The sequence below is a fragment of the Trifolium pratense genome, linkage group LG4 (assembly GCF_020283565.1).
Source record: "Trifolium pratense cultivar HEN17-A07 linkage group LG4, ARS_RC_1.1, whole genome shotgun sequence".
NCBI classification, from domain to species: domain Eukaryota; kingdom Viridiplantae; phylum Streptophyta; class Magnoliopsida; order Fabales; family Fabaceae; genus Trifolium; species Trifolium pratense.
Window position 1 is genome coordinate 55435525 of NC_060062.1, and position 18518 is coordinate 55454042.

Here is an 18518-nt window from a genome sequence, read left to right on the forward strand (position 1 = left end):
AGTATATGGGTTGGCCTGCCAAATCAAAAACAATTTTGATGTTTTCTCTCCCCACCCCCGTGATTCTTTTATACCCCTAATATTCCGATTTTGCCCTTGCAAAAAACTTCGGTTCGCAGAAACCGAATTTTTTCTAGTACAAATTCAAAGTAAATTTCGGTTTTCAAGGCAAAAAAAACTTCGGTTTCTATAAACCGAAGTTTTTTGCAAGGGTAAAATTGGAAATTCAGGGGGTATAAAAGAACCACGGGGGTGGGGAGAGAAAACATCAACAATTTTTTTTTCACGAATAATGATTTTGAGCTAAAAGGTCAAAGGTTGCTGGGTTGGACTTTTAAAAAGGCAATTTAGCTTCCAAAAATCACTAAAAATTATGAAAAAAAAAGAAAAAAAAAAGTACTAATTAATATATATTAAGTGATTTTAGATTTCTTCAAGAATTTACCTGAATAATTATATGATATAAATTTTTAATCAAAGGGTGAATTTTATAAAATTTGTATTCATTAAACCGTATTGAGCGCAGTGGCGGAGTCAGGATCCTAGCTCAGGGGGTGCAGAATATTAAAATTTATAACTATGATATTTAAACATATTTTATTCTTTCATATACATTAAACATCACATTTTCTCTCTAAAGAAGTATATACGCATATTGGTGTACACCAAACATTTTTTTTAAAATTTAATTTATAGGGTGTAATAAGTCGGTTTGGTTCAACTTTTTGAAAGTAAAAACTATGAACTAATAAAAAAATAGTCGGTTTAATATTTGTAATATTTTCTTACGAAGTTTGGACTAAACCTATAAAAATTATGTTAGTTTGGTTCAATTCAACCGAGTTTAGATTTCTCAAAGCAATGATAGAGTATTATTTAAATTTTAAAGCAAAAACAACAAATAAATTCTACAATTTATAACTAAAGTTATATGTTTAGTCAAAAAAAAAAAAAACTAAAGTAATATGTTATGCAATATATTTTCTATATTCACTAATATATTACTCTTATTGTATAATCACTAATATATTACTCCCCTATGTAAGTCACTTTGAGAAAAAATTTGTGTCAAATTATAAGTCACTTTACATTACCAATCAAACATTTAATGTTATTTTTACTATTATACCCTTAATTATTTATTACTCTCTCTTTTTTCAATTATTCAATTTATCTTTCCTATACTATTAATGAAGAACAATTTTGTAAACTAACTCATAATTTTTCTTTTCCATACAACATTAATTACATTTCTTAATTTGATCAAAGTAACTTACATTTTTGGAACGGATGAAGTAATATGAATAATAATGAGGGTGATGAAATAAAATATAAAGAGGTGAAATTGTAACATGTATAAGGTAGAGTTTGAATTCAAAATTACCTACTTATTTATTTAAAGAAGTAAAATTGTGGTCACTAGTCCTCGTGAGCTTAGCTCAGTTGGTAGGGACATCGCACTATATGTGCAGGAGCTCGGGTTCGAACCCGGGACACTCCACTTATTCACCTTTAAGGTGAATTTTCTAGCCATCAGGCTACTTGACAAAAAAAAAAAAAATTGTGGTCACTAAATTATTTCACAAAAGAAAAAGAAACTGTTTTTTTTTATATGAGCACATGAATTTTCTACCTTTCATTATTTTTTGAAAAATTAAAACTATAATATTTACCACTTAGATTATGCACTATACTATATATTTGTGACCATTTTAAACATAAGCCAATCTGCCTCTGGTAGTAGTTCTTTGTGACTGAGATCGGGTTAGACACTTTTTGCACGCCTTTTAAGAGAAAAATTAATAAAATTGAAAATGGAAATTAAAATTGAAGAGAATGAAAGGATGGGCGAAACAGCAGATGGACAGTGAATGGGCCGTGTTAGGAAATGTTGGGCTGTGTGTACAATTGATTTGAAGCAGGTGCAAAATAAAAAACTGAGCGGGTGCAAATATTAATAAATGAAGATTATTGGTATAAATTATGAAAATCCAGGGGGGTGCAGCTGCACCCTCTCATACATATGTGGGTCCGCCCCTGATTGAGCAGCGTAATATTACTCAAATGTTACACCAGTAAAGAGCCCATATTAATCTGTCCCGGTAAGCTTAACTCCGGACATCGCATTATATATGTAGAAATTGGAGTTCAAACCTCAGACACTTCATTTATTCACCTTTAAGGTGAAATTTCTAGTCAATAAAATACTTAATAAAAAAAAAGCCCATAAACGAACTTGCACTCAACATAATGGGTTAGTGATTTTTGCGTGCTGACTCAGAACAAAATTAAGGAAAGGTAGGAAAATATAGAACTCTTTAATTCGTTTAAGATAATTTGTTGTTGATTGATATCAAAATACTTTAAGGCTGTCCTTATTCCTTATTCTTATGAATTTATTCAATGATATTTCTTAAAAGTATCATAATATTATCCATTATTTTTCATCGAAGGCCCTCCTTTCTTTTTGTCTAGTAGTTTAGTGACTAAAAATTTCACTTTTAAAATGGATAAGTGGAATTCGAACCCCGACCTCTGCATATAATACAATGTCCCTACCAAATGACCTAAACTCATGTGGACCATAAAGACTCTCCTTTATTTATCAATGTATATATATTCAATTCAATTAAATTGTAACAACATAAGCAACTTCATAATATCATTGTACTTTCCATTATATTCTCTCTACTCTTTCAATGCATAAGACAAATCCATACATTGTACATCAATTTTTCATGTAAATTCTTCAATACAAATTTTAATAATTAAAACAAATTTAGCAAAATGACCCAATTTCACCATTCACCGCCACTATTTCCATATTCATAATCTAATGAATCTCCTAGAATTTCAACTATATATTAAAAAATATTCTATCTTTTAAGTGTAGCCTTGCTTGTATTTGCGAAAGAGCTCCTCAGTTTTGGCATTCCTAAAAGCAAAGCACCCAAACAAATACACAACAATTAAAGCAACCAATGTAACAATCAATATTACATTGGCTTTTCTCCACTCTATCCTAAGTGTTGCTAATAAACCAGCTTTGCATGAATCACAATTGTAACATAGTTGTGTTTGTTCATTGCTCCATTTCATGCAATCCATATCTTCACTATTGTTAATTGGGCTAATCCAATAGGTTGGGTTCACAAATGTGTAACCACATTTTGTTGGTGGTTTGCAACACCCTGACTGCATGAGATATGAAAGTACAAAATTGGATTAAAAAAATTAAAAGCAAAAGGAATAAAGGGTTAAAGATGAATAACATGTTTTGGGGAAAAGAATATTTAATAGTATATATATGGGTGAAGAATAATATAGGTTAAATAAATCTTCAACTTTTTCTTTTTTTTAAGAAATCTGATATACGTACTTTGATTAATTAATAATTAGTGGTTACTTTAAGAATAATTTACTTAATAATAGGCCAACCCAAAATTTAAGGTTACTTATAAAACCCTTGCCTTAGACATGCATATTGAAAATTATGGGGTTCACTCTGCTTAGTAAACAAGTAATGTAATAAAAAAAATGGTCTCGAGGTGGCAACTCAATTGGTGATTAATTGAGAGACGCAAAATGGGTACTAACAATAACACTTTAGGAATGTGTTGGATAATTTAATTGATTTGAGCTAAAGATAAAAAGATGTAGGAGATTCATGATTCAAACTCTAATAAAAGAGAAAAAATAAATTATTAATCTAACAATTGAAACCATGGTAACAAATGAAAATAAATCAAGTAATGTAGTAGTGGAATTACCTGCAAGGGTGAAAGATGTGCTTTAAAGAAGTCTTGAGCCAATCTATAACTTTGATTTAATTCAGCACACATATTTGATGAACTAAGACAACTCTTAATTCCATCCCACTTGTGTTCACTTCTCACCCTTCTACGAAGCCAAATTGAAAAATCATCCACATGATATTCTAAATATGACCTATTAGGTTCAATATTTCCATGTCCTCTAAGTGTGATTGAATATACAAAAATCACCAAAGAGCCCAATAATATAATGAGCACAATCATTGCAATGAGGTAGAATATAAGAAGCATTGGGATTCTCCAAAAGGCTCCAATGAAGCCTACCATACCAACAATTAAAATTAGTATCCCTAAAATGATTATTGGCCATTGTAGGATTTTGACACATGATTCTGCTTGTAAAGTTGTTAGCCAAATTCCAGCAGCTATGATTGGGATTGAGAGGAGCACAGCTATGAAATTTATGACTCCTATTACATTGTTGCTCAATGCCATTTTGCAAATTTAACCACAAATAAATTTATTTCTCTTATCTAGGATATATATACCATGAAAGCTTTCTTTTATAGCAAGTTAATTATATGATAATTTTAATTAAGAAATTGGGATTTTGATATATATACTTTGTTCACTTGGAGCAATTGAAATTTTTTGACAAAGGAATATGTCTTGCAGAATTAGTACATAGGGAGAGAGTAGAAAGTAAAGGAAAAATGCTTTACAGCGATGATCATTGAACAATGCATGTTGTTAGTTTCTTCACATGTCTTCCAAAGAACCTTGAGCAGTTATTTTGTACTTAACTATTATAGGGCACTGTTTGGTAAACCCAATAAGCTAGCTTATAGCTTATTGAACTAGCTTATAAGCTTGTTTGAAAAAAATGTGAAGTGTTTGGTAACGAGCTTCTCTAACTAACTTATAGCGTTTTTTGAGATGTTATTTCAAGTAGCGTATGAGTTTATAGCTTATAGCTTTTTCATTTTATTCCATATTTACCCTCATTAATTTTATTTATTTATTTTATAAAAATTATAATAACTACCCACTAACACTTACAAAAAAAAAACTACCCACTAACCATGTATTTTTATGTCATTTTGTACTTACAACAGCTAAATTTGCCAAACACTTTAATTTTATTCTACTAGCTTTTCAGCTATAAGCTACCAGTCATCAGCTATCAGCTATAAGCTAGTTTTTCAGCTATAAGCTAGCTTATCAGCTATCAGCTAGCTTATAGCTTATTTTTACCAAACAGAGCCTAGGTGTGTTAGGTAACACAAATAAGCTACCTTATAGCTTATTATATGAGCTTATAAGCTTGTTTCAAAAAATTATAGGTGTTTGGTAACAAACTTTTTTTCATATGTTATTTCAAGTATCGTTTGAGCTTATAACTTTTTATACTTTATTCCATTTTTACTCAATTTAATAACTACCCACTCTAAAAAAAACTACCCACTATTATGTGTTTATTTATTAATTTAATTTTAATGTCATTTTTTGTTGTTGATATCTTTTTTTTGTTGTTAGAATGAAGTTTTGTTTTTTACGGATTGTATATATGTATTAAATTTTTTTAGGTTATTATTTATTGATCATGTTGATCAATTCAATATTTAACATTATTCAAATATTATTATATTGGTGTAATTTGATCATTCTCTTAATAAAGATATAATTTTTCATTAAAATTTAAAAAGATAATTAAACAAAAAAATTAATTGAATTCATACATCATTTTATTATATAAAGATTAAAAATATTCTGAAATAAATCAAAATATTATAATCTATAGATTACCAAAAATAAAATAAATTCAACATACATGTCATTTTATGTCTCTTTAGGCCTCTCAATGTACTCTAAAGCCCCCTAAATTTCTAAAGTATATTGAGGTACCTTGAAGTATATTAAGGAGTCTAAAGAGAATTCATCAAACATTTTTCATATAATTTACTCAAAAAAAATTCATTTTTCATATAAATGATCTTTTATCTGATGAGAAATCTACTAAATATAACAAAAATAAATATTTAATCAATCAAATATGATAACGCATTATATTCAAATCTTATTCATAGAAGGATGGTTCTGACAAACAATTATAACATTTTTTTTTTAAGTTAAATTAAGAGCATTAACGCATTATAGTGACGAAGGTTGTCAGAACCGGACCGGACATCGAATCGGTGAGCTTACCGGTTCAAGGTTCAATTGGTCGGACCGGGGTTCAACCGGATCGGACCGTTTTTGATTAAATATATATATTTTATAATATATAAAACAATATTTAATAAAAAATTACATTAATATTCATAGTTTTATACTATTAAAATCATATTAATTTGAATTTCACATTATACTTACTAAAAAATAATATTAATTTCACATTATTAAATATTTTATACTTTTTAATATGTTGATTGGTATTTTTAATATTTATCTAGAACTAGAGTAAATAAAAAGTCACCATAGTAAACCCTAAATTCTAGTATTTATATCTCTCTCAAATTTTGATGAAGATAAACAACAGCCTCTTTTTTTAGTTATCATCTCCAACAACAACTCTTCTCCTCCCACCTTTTTATTTCTTATTTTTTTTATTTGAACAAGAGATCTTGCTATTCTATCAATTTCCATCTAGCATCAATATTCTACTCAAACCAACATTCACAACTTTTTTTTTTTTACAAAGATTCACAACCTGTGTTTTTAAGTTCAACAAAATATATGAATCAATTTCTAACATGGAAGATCTATTTGCTGAGTTATTTTAACGCACAAAAGTGATTTTGGCGGTGAATCACTGATGCTTGAAAAAAATAAAATAGCAATATGCAAAGATCACATCTAATTGTAGAGATTAAAACATTTACCAATTAATCAATTATGTTTGCTGTTTCTGATTATTTGTTTCAATTAAAAAAAAAAATTTGAAAAGCAGTTTTTGACCAGATAACAAAAAAAAAAATACAATTGTAAAAAAAAAAAAAAAAAAAAAAGTGTTGAACCGCCCAGACCGGCCGTGTCACCGGTTTTTACCGGTTTTTACTGGTTTATCGCCGGTTCAAACGTTTTTTATCCGGTTCGGCTACTCAACGGTTTTTAGCATTAACCGGACCGGATTTTGGTTCGGTTCACGGCTCGACCGGTTCGACCGGCCGGTCCGGTCCGGTTTTGACAACCTTGATAGTGACTAGTATCAAATGGACATCTAGCAGCATCAATCCTATATCCCTATGCTACCATATATATATGGGTAATGCTACAAAACACCCATGAAGATGTTTTTTAGCAACAAACACCTTTTCATTTAGATAATAAAACCAGCTAGAAATATAGCAGAGTAATAAAAAATCAAGATTTGATCATAGGTAAAAGCTAGAAATCTAGCACCGTGAAAATGAGCTCAAGATGTGCGCAGAAATGAAACTTGCACTGAAAAGATGGGCGCATAGGCAAAGAATATTACTGATCACGAATTTAAATATACAAAGTAATTGGCTTATTCTTCATTTTCACTAGTCTGAACAACTTCAAAATCTTAAGTTTGACTAGATCTAGTACAAATTGGTACAATCTTAAAATAGAGATGCAAAAAATTAATACACGGAGAAAAACCTTGTCAAACTTGTATGTTAGTTTCCATTAATTCATAATTTCTCTCTAATTATAAGAATATTTATAACAAGTTTTTGTGTATAATATAAGACTTCCTACAAGATTCAACATACCTTAATGATTTATTTTTATTTATAGAAATGCTCCTATTTTTATTCTTTTTTTACAATGTTTGTCAATGATGATCGAAAACGACCTCATACATACTACACAAATCTTTCACTATTAGACTAAACATGGTGGCTTTCAAATGCTACTATTTGATTTATTATCAGAAAACATAAATATATAGTTTATTTATCTTATGATGGAAAATGCGATAAATTTATTACTTAAATAACCTTTTTTAACTCCCGTAATTTTTATTAGATATTTCTATAGTAAAAAACGGATGAAGTATAAGCTATATAATGCTTCTTATTACAAAACATATTTTTGTCGGAGAAATTCTAAAATATATTTGAAATGATGCAATTGTTAGTTTGAAACAATGTGTCTCTTGGTTTAGTCTTGCAATCTGTTGTAAACAAAAGTGAATCATATGTATTATTTAAATAAACATTGCTGAAAAATTTTCAAGTGTTGTTTTCTTTTATCAATTGGTATGAGTTTCTCTATAAATAGAGTCACTCTAGAGGCAGAAACACATATCCATAAAACCACGAGTTTCATGAGTCAAAAATCTGTCTAAAATATTTTTAAGTCATTTCTTCATTTCTTTAGTCATAAAAGTCATTGAGGAAACTTTATTCTATAAACTATCATTGATTGATATGTTTGATATGAGTATAATCCATATCAAGGATTTCAAAGTATCCTGATGGGGATTCGTCGGTTAACTCATTTGCATCTGGTTTGCATAAGCTGGTGGCGAATCGAATCTAAAGTTTAGTTTGGTAATACAAAAGCTTTGGAATTTATGTGCAGTCACCAACATCACCATCTTCATCTTCTTGCTCAAATATTTGCACTAGACCCCAAACACAAGATCTAACATTTTTCATCGTATATCCATTCAAAATTTTAAACAAACTATATGGAAGTTCTATTTGATTCTAAAATCATTTGAAAGAGATATGTGGTTGATAAAGAGTTGAAAATTGAAGTATATTAATGTAAAGGAAATATAAAATAAGATAGCAACATAATTTTGCATTTACTACAAGTATGGCTAGAGACCCACTTCTTCATTTATCTTAATAGAGCCATGTCCCTTGTTACAAAGACCATATAAGACATTGAATAATGGAATGCCTAGACCTACTACAAATGCCAAATGGCGTCTTAAATATACCATATACCTAACAATATGGTAAAGCCATTTCAGCAAGAAGAAAAATAGTTTCGAGCAAATGGTTGTTGAAGTACTTGGTGAAATGTCACAACTATAATCAACCGTAAGGTTTAAGAAATTAAAACACATACATTTTTTTTAAAAATTGTTTTTGTATAACAAAGTTTAGACAACTTTCGTGACAAAGTTTTTAACTGATTAATAGAGTTTAATTAAACTCTATATATCTACTATTTTAAATAACACTATTCTTTGATTTTGCGAAATGTGATGTTGGAATTAGCTGTAATTTGATAATCATATCAGTAGTAAGTTAGGAAACAAATCAACTACAAATTAGGATTTATTTGTTGTAAATTATTTTGGTATCTTGTTCATTATTAGGGGAGATATGAATCAGATTTGTTTCTGATATATAGTAGGGTATATGCTGTATATATAGACACTATGTCAAGGAATAAAATCATCATTGACTGCCTTCTCAACATGGTATCAGAGCGTGTTAACAAAACTGATGACGAGAAGAATGATAAGGTGGATGATCCTCTGAAGAAGAAGGAGGGTATTGATCAACAAGGGAAGATATCACCCTACTATCTCTCTAACAGTGATAATCCAGGAAATATTATCACACAAGTTCAGCTTAAAGGTGATAATAATTACGACGAATGGGCCCGAGCGGTGAAAACGGCGCTGCGTGCCAAGAAGAAATTTGGCTTTGTTGATGGCTCCTTGAAACAACCATCCGATGATTCTGAAGATCTAGAAGATTGGTGGACTGTGAATTCCATGCTTGTGTCATGGATCTTGAATACGATCGAACCTACTGTGCGCTCGACTATATCATACATGGAGGTAGCAAAACACCTTTGGGATGATATAAAAGAGCGATTCTCGGTGGGGAATGGACCACGCATTCAGCAACTCAAATCAGAGTTGGCTGATTGCAAACAGAGAGGAATGACAATCCTAAATTATTACGGAAAACTCAAAATGATTTGGGAAGAATTGAGAAACTATGAACAATATCCAACATGTAAATGTAGCGGATGCAGATGCAACATCGGTGCAGAGTTGGATAAGAAGCGAGAAGAAGAGAAACTTCATCAGTTTTTGATGGGTCTTGACGACTCGACATACGGTGCGGTCAGAACAAACATCTTAAGCACCGAACCATTGCCAACCTTGAACAAAGCATATGCTTTGGTGATTCAAGCAGAACGGGTTCGAACAATAACTAGGACAAAAGAAGAGAAGGGTGAACAGGTTGCTTTTGCTGTTCGAGTCGGAAAAGGTAGAGTCGAAAGTAAGGATAAAGATGAGGAGTGCTCTAATTGTTCCAAGACAGGTCATGCTGCTGATTCGTGCTTTGAATTAATTGGTTACCCGGAGTGGTGGGGTGATCGAGGACGAACCAGCGGGCGAGGAGCAGGCCGTGGGCGTGGTGGACAACGAGGAGCAATTACAGGAGGAAGAGGACGCGGAGGTCGGATCAAAGCTAATGCAGTGCAGATCGGTAGCACATCGAAGGTAGAGCAAACAGTTGATGCTGACAATGGAGGACTCCATGGGCTCAGCAGCGAACAGTGGAACACATTGCTCAATCTTTTGAGCTCTCAAAAGGAAGGAAGTCAAGGAAGGCTAAGTGGTAAGCATAAGATTATAGAGTGGATAATTGACACAGGGGCTTCTCATCATATGACAGGAAGTTTTGAATCAATGAGTGATGTTAAAGGGATCATGCCATGCTTTGTTGGTCTACCAAATGGCAAAAATGCAGTAGCAGAAAAAGAAGGGACTGTAGTTCTTGATGGTCACTTGAAGTTAACTAATGTGTTATACGTGCCAGACTTGAATTGCAATTTGATTTCTGTGTCACAACTAACTGAGGAATCAAACTGTTTTGTCCAGTTCACTAACAAATTTTGTGTTATACAGGACCATACCTCGAGGATGCTGATTGGAGCGGGTGAGCAATGTGAGGGGCTGTATTACTTTTGCGGCGTACCATTATCAAGAGCACTGAAGGTTGTTGAGAATGAAACAATGAGTCTTTGGCATCAAAGGTTGGGACATCCATCTCATAAAGTTGTTACAATGTTGCCTTTTGCTAGTATTAGAGGAAAAGAAATAAAATGTATTAAGGATTGCGATGTATGCTTCCGAGCTAAACAATGCCGGGAAGAGTTTATTTTGAGTAATAATAAAGCATCTGATATTTTTGAGTTAATTCATTGTGATTTATGGGGACCATATAGAACTGCTGCTTTGTGTGGTCCGCATTATTTTTTGACAATTGTAGATGATTTTTCTAGAGGAGTTTGGATTTATTTACTGAATGATAAAACAGAGGTGACACAAACTCTTCGTAATTTCCTTGCTATGGTGCAAAGACAATTTGGAAAACTTGTAAAGATAATTCGTAGTGATAATGGGACCGAGTTCACTTGCCTAGGTGCTCACTTTGCTGAGAATGGAATAATACATCAGACCTCATGTGTTGGAACCTCTCAACAGAATGGGAGAGTTGAAAGAAAACATCGCCACATACTTAATGTTGCCCGAGCATTGCGTTTTCAAGCTAATTTGCCCATTGAATTTTGGGGAGAATGTGTATTAACAGCAGGGTATTTGATTAATCGAACCCCAAGCACTTTGTTAAGAGGGAAAACGCCTTATGAAGCTTTATATGGGCAGCCTCCCTCTTATGCAAATGTTCGAGTTTTTGGTTGTTTGTCATATGCTCATAATTGTGGACATGGCGGGGATAAATTTGCTAGTAGAAGTAAACGAAGCATTTTTGTTGGTTATCCCTATGGAAAGAAAGGGTGGCGCATGTATGACTTGGAGTCCGGGAAGATATTTGTCTCGAGAGATGTTACTTTTATAGAACACAAGTTTCCTTATGTAGGGAAAGAAGCCACTGGAAATGGTAAGGAGGGAGATGTAGTCTTTAATGATACTGGTGTCGAAGATGAGATAATAGAATCATGTGTAAGTAGACCATCTGTTTTGAATAGAAAAACAAGTGATGAGATAGAACATGGTGAGTTACATGGTAATAGTGGAACAGGATCAAGTAGTGGTGATGGTGTAGTTTGTGTTGATATTCCATCAAGCGATGTTCCTATAGATAATGAAAGACAAGAGAATTCTGAAGAACAAGGGGGCATTTGTGTGATTGAGGATGATCAACAACCATCAGTGGTTCAACTTGGGCGTGGTCATAAGCAACGACAACCGTCCACAAGATTGAGAGATCATGTTACTCATACTGCACAACGATTGAGCCCCTCAAAAAGCCCCTCTAGCAGCTCACCTATCCAAACACATCCCTCAGGTAGTCCCTATCCTATAACACATTATGTGAATTGTAATAAATTCTCTTCGCAACATTGTGCTTTCTTGGCAGCTATTACTGCAGGAAGTGAGCCGAAGTCTTTTGTCGAGGCTATGAAAGATAACAGGTGGCGGGATGCGATGAAGAAAGAGATGCAAGCATTAGAAGATAATGAGACATGGACTTTAGAACCATTGCCACCAGGAAAACGAGCCATAGGTTGTAGGTGGGTGTACAAGATCAAATACAATGCAGATGGGACAGTGGAACGCTACAAGGCACGATTGGTAATACTTGGGAACAAGCAGATCGAGGGAATTGACTATAATGAAACGTTTGCTCCAGTCGCAAAAATGGTCACAGTCCGTACCTTCCTCGCAGTGGCAGCAACTCGAAATTGGGAACTTCATCAAATGGATGTACACAATGCATTCTTGCATGGTGACTTAGAGGAAGAAGTTTACATGCATATGCCGCCTGGATTTGGCACAAGAAGTCAGGGATGGTTTGTCGCTTGAAGAAATCGTTGTATGGTTTAAAACAAGCGCCGAGGTGTTGGTTTGCAAAGTTGGTGGCAGCATTGAGAACATATGGATTCAAGCAATCTTACTCAGACTACTCTCTTTTCACTCTTCTCCGAGGTGATGTGCAGATTCATGTACTTGTGTATGTTGATGACCTTATTGTTTCAGGTAATGATCATGCAGCCATTCAACTTTTCAAGGCATATTTAAGTGATTGTTTTCATATGAAAGACTTGGGTGCGTTAAAGTATTTTTTGGGCATTGAAGTGGCACGTAATCTTGAAGGGATTTTCTTGTGTCAACGTAAGTATGCTTTGGACATTGTTTCTGAGGCTGGTCTACTTGGAGCAAAGCCGGCTTCCTTTCCGATGGAGCAAAATCATAATTTGTCTCTAGCTGAGGGACCTTGTCTTTCTGATCCTGAATGTTATAGGCGTCTAGTGGGCAGACTTATCTATCTCATGGCAACACGTCCAGAGTTGTCTTATTGTGTGCATATTCTTGCACAATTCATGCAGCAACCACGAGAGCAACATTGGGAGGCTGCATTGCGTGTGGTTCGCTACTTGAAAGGTAACCCGGGACAAGGAATTATGTTGAAGTCAGATTGTGATTTACAGATGTATGCTTGGTGTGATTCAGATTGGGGGAGTTGTCCGTTGACCCGTAGGTCTCTTTCTGGATGGTTCATTCTACTTGGAAACTCACCTATTTCTTGGAAGACCAAGAAACAACATATAGTATCTCGTTCCTCGGCAGAGGCAGAATATCGATCTATGGCAGTCACCACATGTGAGTTGAAGTGGTTGAAAGAGTTATTGGTAGCACTTGGCGTACAACACCCAAATCCGATAAGGCTTTACTGTGACAGTCAATCAGCCTTGCATATTGCTGCAAACCCGGTGTTTCATGAGCGGACAAAACATATAGAAATAGACTGTCATTTTGTTCGTGATGAGATTCAAAAAGGATGTATTCGGCCAACATATGTGACGACCAATACACAAGTGGCTGATATCTTTACCAAAGCACTGGGTAGGCGACAATTTGAATACTTGCTCTGCAAGTTGGGCATTAGCAACCTACATGCTCCAACTTGAGGGGGGGTGTTGGAATTAGCTGTAATTTGATAATCATATCAGTAGTAAGTTAGGAAACAAATCAACTACAAATTAGGATTTATTTGTTGTAAATTATTTTGGTATCTTGTTCATTATTAGGGGAGATATGAATCAGATTTGTTTCTGATATATAGTAGGGTATATGCTGTATATATAGACACTATGTCAAGGAATAAAATCATCATTGACTGCCTTCTCAACATGTGAGATAACTGTTTGGACAATTCTATCAGATTCTCTCCCTCTTTTTTTTATCGTTTTTTGTCCCAAAAAAAGAAGAAAAAGAATATTATCATAAAAATTATCACAAATTAATTTTATAAATATCATTACAAGTCTTAATTTTTATAAGTTTAAATGGATCATTACAAGTGGATTTGAACTATTTTCAATTCGGGGATAATATTAATAGATTTGTACTATTTTAAAAGTGAGTTTTAACTAATTGTTGGTCTGGACGATTAAACATGTGATTCGTGAAGAGGGTGAACAAGATTTTTTCTTGCATGGTGAATGTGCGACTTATTATCTAAGTTTTAGGATGGATTTATATTCATCACGTCTCTTGATTCATTCGAGTCTTCTTTTGAAAGGTAATTTCAAACTAAATATTGATGGTAGTTTTTCAGAAGACTCTTGTGCTTGGATTCCGGTGGAGTTGTTCACAACCACAAATTGAGGGCGGGGATTAACTTTAGCGACTATCAAGTTGAAGGCAATGGGTTGTATTGTGTACTATCCAAATTAGACTTAAATTTTGTTGCAACGAATGTTATAATAACATTGTTTGTGAGAGAGACTACTTTGAAACTGTTGAATTGAGAGTTGAGTTTAACTCATCCCTACAAAAGGATTGCTCTCACATATAAACACACATTCATATCATCTCGCAATTGATGTGAAATTTTCTTAACATCTATTCTAATAAGTTTTTTTTTTGAATTAAACAAACTTAATTCATATCATTAACTAATAAATGTTCAATACATAAGAGAATAATCTCAAATCTATGGAAACTAGCCCAAACATTGACCGTCGTACCAAGAGTATGAGCAACCAAATTTGTTTGTCTCCTAACAAACTTAACCTCAAAGTTTACATAAGAAGAATAATGTCGTTAACAATTAAACTAAATTCCGAATTGCCCCGTCTTCTCGAATGGATAGCATCAACTAACAACTTTTGAGTCACTTTCAAATTGAACTCGCTCAAATCCTCGATGGATAGCCTCTTTCATAGCATGTAATAGTGTCAATGTTTCGCCTTCCACTATGAAATAAAAAGGCTGCTGTCATTGAGTCAAGTCAGCCACAAAATATTCATTGGTATCACGAAAGCAAAGACTCATAGAAGTAACATCGGACTCAACTACAAAGGCAGCATCAACATTACATTTTATTCATCCCACTCCTGATTTCTCCCACCGAACCGGCCTAGGATCCTCAACAGGAATAACATTATGACGCTGCAGTTGGTGGACAGTAAATCACTCATTCCAGACGACGAACGCCATGCTTTTAACTTGGCTCGGGGACTAAATATTATCATTCCAGATCTTGTCATTTCGATTATGTCAAATACACCAAAATAATGATGCAACCCGTCCTATCATTGTATTGTCCTTGTTTCTGATAAGTTATTCCTACTAATTCACCACTTTTATTTGGTCATGATTGTGTTCTCAAAATATGAAGTGGACCAACGCCTTTATTATAGCTTAATAATTGGAATATTTCTTTACACATAGAAGTTACTCCCAAACATGGCATTAAGTTGTGGAAGATAAAGATAAAATTGTTGGGATAGTGGGGAGAATATATGCAAAGTAGAATAGAATAATAACACAAAAGAGAAAACGACGACAAAGCACCATAACCATATTTTTACCACTTAATATCAAAAGTACAAGTGTCCTAACAAATAGATTCGAAGTTAATTTAGGCAAAATATTTTTTCTATGAACATTGTGATTCCACGTATCACAAGTAATGAACACATTTTTCTTTATTTTAAAAAAAAAAATATATTGTTTAATTTATGCATAGTAGATAGCCCAAGTTATGCATTTAATTCAAAAAGTACTAAAATTTCTTGCGTAACTCAACTTCTTTTGTGTCTGGTATAACTAACTTGACGGCTAAATCAGCTCCACACATAGCACAATGCAAGCAATTAATGAAGTTCTTGATCTATAAGGATTTTATTTCACAATTCATGAATGTCTTGTACTCAAAGCAATTTAATATAGTTTAATAGTAATGGAACATAAATCAAGTGATTGTACATTATTTAAAGTTAAATTCGAATTATCATAAAAAAAGAAGTTAAAGTCTAATCATTAGATTTTAGATTCTGGTAGTTAATGAGTTCAGCTCTTTAGGATAAATACTAGTTCGAAAGAATTCGGATACAATTTTCGATATAAGCAATTTTTAGTTAGGCTTGACGTATCTTGCAGCCAAATTCCGAACTATCAAGGTTCACTTCTCCTAAAAATCAGAATTATTTTTTTTATAATCTTAAAAATCATAGAGTTAATAATATAAAAAATAAGTTAAAGTTGAATAGAAGCAAACTATTTTGAGTTTTATTTTTTTTTGGAAACAATCATTTATTCTAATTAAATATAAACTTTAACTAAAAGATTTATTGATTAAATTTTATTTATTTTTAGGTTGAATTTTAAATCATGAAAAAAAAATAGAAGTGGGACTTAAAAATTAATAAAGGGAAAATCATTGATCATTTTAATAAATTTCCCAACCAACACCAACACACCAAAGTACACAAGAACACACCTCCTTTATTAGTCAACAAAACATTTCTAAGTTCTAACCAACAAAGATAAAACTAGTGAATATATAAAGCTATGAACAGAAAAAGAAAAAGTACTATTATGGAAAAGAAAAGTTAAATAGAGATCCCATTTTCCTTTTCTTTGCTTTGCTTTCCATCTAAGCCTATGACCCCTTTCTCAAGTTTTCTATTCCCTTCATATAAACTTGTCTTCTTGCAAGTTTTTTGTGCCTTCTAATCATTGTTTTGACATGAAACTTTTTCTTACACTAATTTTCATTACATAGTGTAATATATATGTCTTGTGTATATTTACTTTATTTTTAAGAGCTTCTTTCAACTTCCTCAAAAAAGAAAATTCATTTCCTTTAGTAGGAAAACACAAACACATGATTCTAAGATTGTTCATGGATTAGTATTTATAGCAAGGTTTCTACAAAGAGTTAAAAACTGCTATCTAGATCGCGACATCAATTTTTTTTTATGTCTGCACCGTTTGGCGACTAACTCCCAACATGTGTATTTAACTGCGATTCTCTGCAATATCAAGAATCACAACGCGACTTCGATTTAAAACCTTCTAGTATCTCCATGGCTCGTCCCGATTATCCGACAACATGGATTCCTTACATAAATAGCAAAGATTGTTCTCAAGGATTTTGTAGCATGTATTGTCCACAATGGTGCTACATAGTTTATGCTCCTCCACCACCACCAACTTTTCAATACCCTGATGATGATTCAAAACCATATTTTTCTCCTCTTGTTATTGCAATCATGGGAATTTTAGCCACAGCTTTCTTACTAATCACTTACTACACTCTAATAACCAAATACTGTGGTCATAGAGAATCTTCACAAAGAAACAGCACTGACCAAGTTGATGAAATCCAACAAAATCGCCGCGAAAATTGTCAAGTTTCAACCTTTGGTTTAGATGATGCTCAAATAAAATCCATTGCAGTTTTTAAGTACAAAAAAGGCGACACTTTTTTCGCTGGTACTGTCACTGATTGTTCTGTTTGTTTAAGTGAATTTCAAGATGATGAAAGTGTTAGACTTTTACCAATGTGTAACCATGTTTTTCATCTTCCTTGTATCGATACGTGGCTTAAATCCAACTCTTCGTGTCCTCTATGTCGTTCGAACATACTCACTTTGAATGCTTCAACACTTCAAGCTCCAATTCCAGCTACAGTTATAGAACTTCCTTCAAGAAATGAAATTTTATTAGAAAGTGAACAAATACTTGTGGAAGAAGCAACGATTCATCATGATAGAGTTGATTCGAAGATACCTTCATTACGCGCTTATAGTGATTTATGTAATTTACAAGGAAGAGAAAGAATAATTGAAATTAGAGATGAAGTTTGTGAATCCATTGGAAGATCAGTTTCTATGGATCATTCATTTCAAAATGGTTTTTCAATAAGTGATGTGTTGAATATGAATGAAGATGAAGATTCTGATGAAGAAGGTTGTTCAATGGATGCTTGTTCATCAAAGAGATTACAAGGACAAAGTAGTAATTATAAGTCAAGGTACAAAAAAAGGATGTTGCATTGTGTTATGAGTCCAATTGCAATGAAGAGATCATTTTCTAATGGTAGATTTTCACTTAGTAAAATTGATAGAGGAAAAAGGCAGGGAATTTTGCCTGTTTGAGATTTTTTTTTGTTTATTTTTATGCTTTGATCATATGATTAAGATGAGATAGACCCATTTTTTGTGTTAAGAATTAAGATGGTATAAGTGTCATGTTACTAATTTATTTTTTGTATTATTCTTCAAAAAAAAATTATTTTTATGATTAAGGATTCGTTTGATCCGTAAAGTGTATGTACTGAACAGAACAGAAATGTTGTATTGTCTTGTCAAATCTCTTATTTTTTTAGTGGATCAAACATACCTTAAGTGTTAGTTTTACGAGCGGGTCATTTTTTTTCTTATTTGTAAATGTTGCAATTAGGATCCCTTAATTAATTAATTATGTAATCTAATCAAATTTAGAAGTAATGGGATAAAAATTCTCTGCAGTATCCT

General features: G+C 32.8%; 2 protein-coding genes across 2 annotated transcripts; one reads left to right on the top strand and one right to left on the bottom strand.

Annotated features, from left to right (window-relative positions):
• Positions 1-2639: 2639 nt before the first annotated feature.
• On the bottom strand, positions 2640-4391 carry LOC123923407 (protein TORNADO 2-like). The gene is made up of 2 exons (XM_045976098.1): positions 3771-4391; positions 2640-3195 (listed from the first exon to the last, which is right to left on the bottom strand). The coding sequence occupies exons 1-2, from the start codon at positions 4266-4268 to the stop codon at positions 2884-2886; spliced, it is 810 nt and encodes a 269-aa protein (XP_045832054.1). The 5' UTR covers positions 4269-4391; the 3' UTR covers positions 2640-2883.
• A 12127-nt stretch (positions 4392-16518) lies between these two features.
• On the top strand, positions 16519-18309 carry LOC123882018 (RING-H2 finger protein ATL52). Its single transcript, XM_045930797.1, has one exon. The coding sequence runs from the start codon at positions 17067-17069 to the stop codon at positions 18138-18140; it is 1074 nt and encodes a 357-aa protein (XP_045786753.1). The 5' UTR covers positions 16519-17066; the 3' UTR covers positions 18141-18309.
• Positions 18310-18518: the final 209 nt, after the last annotated feature.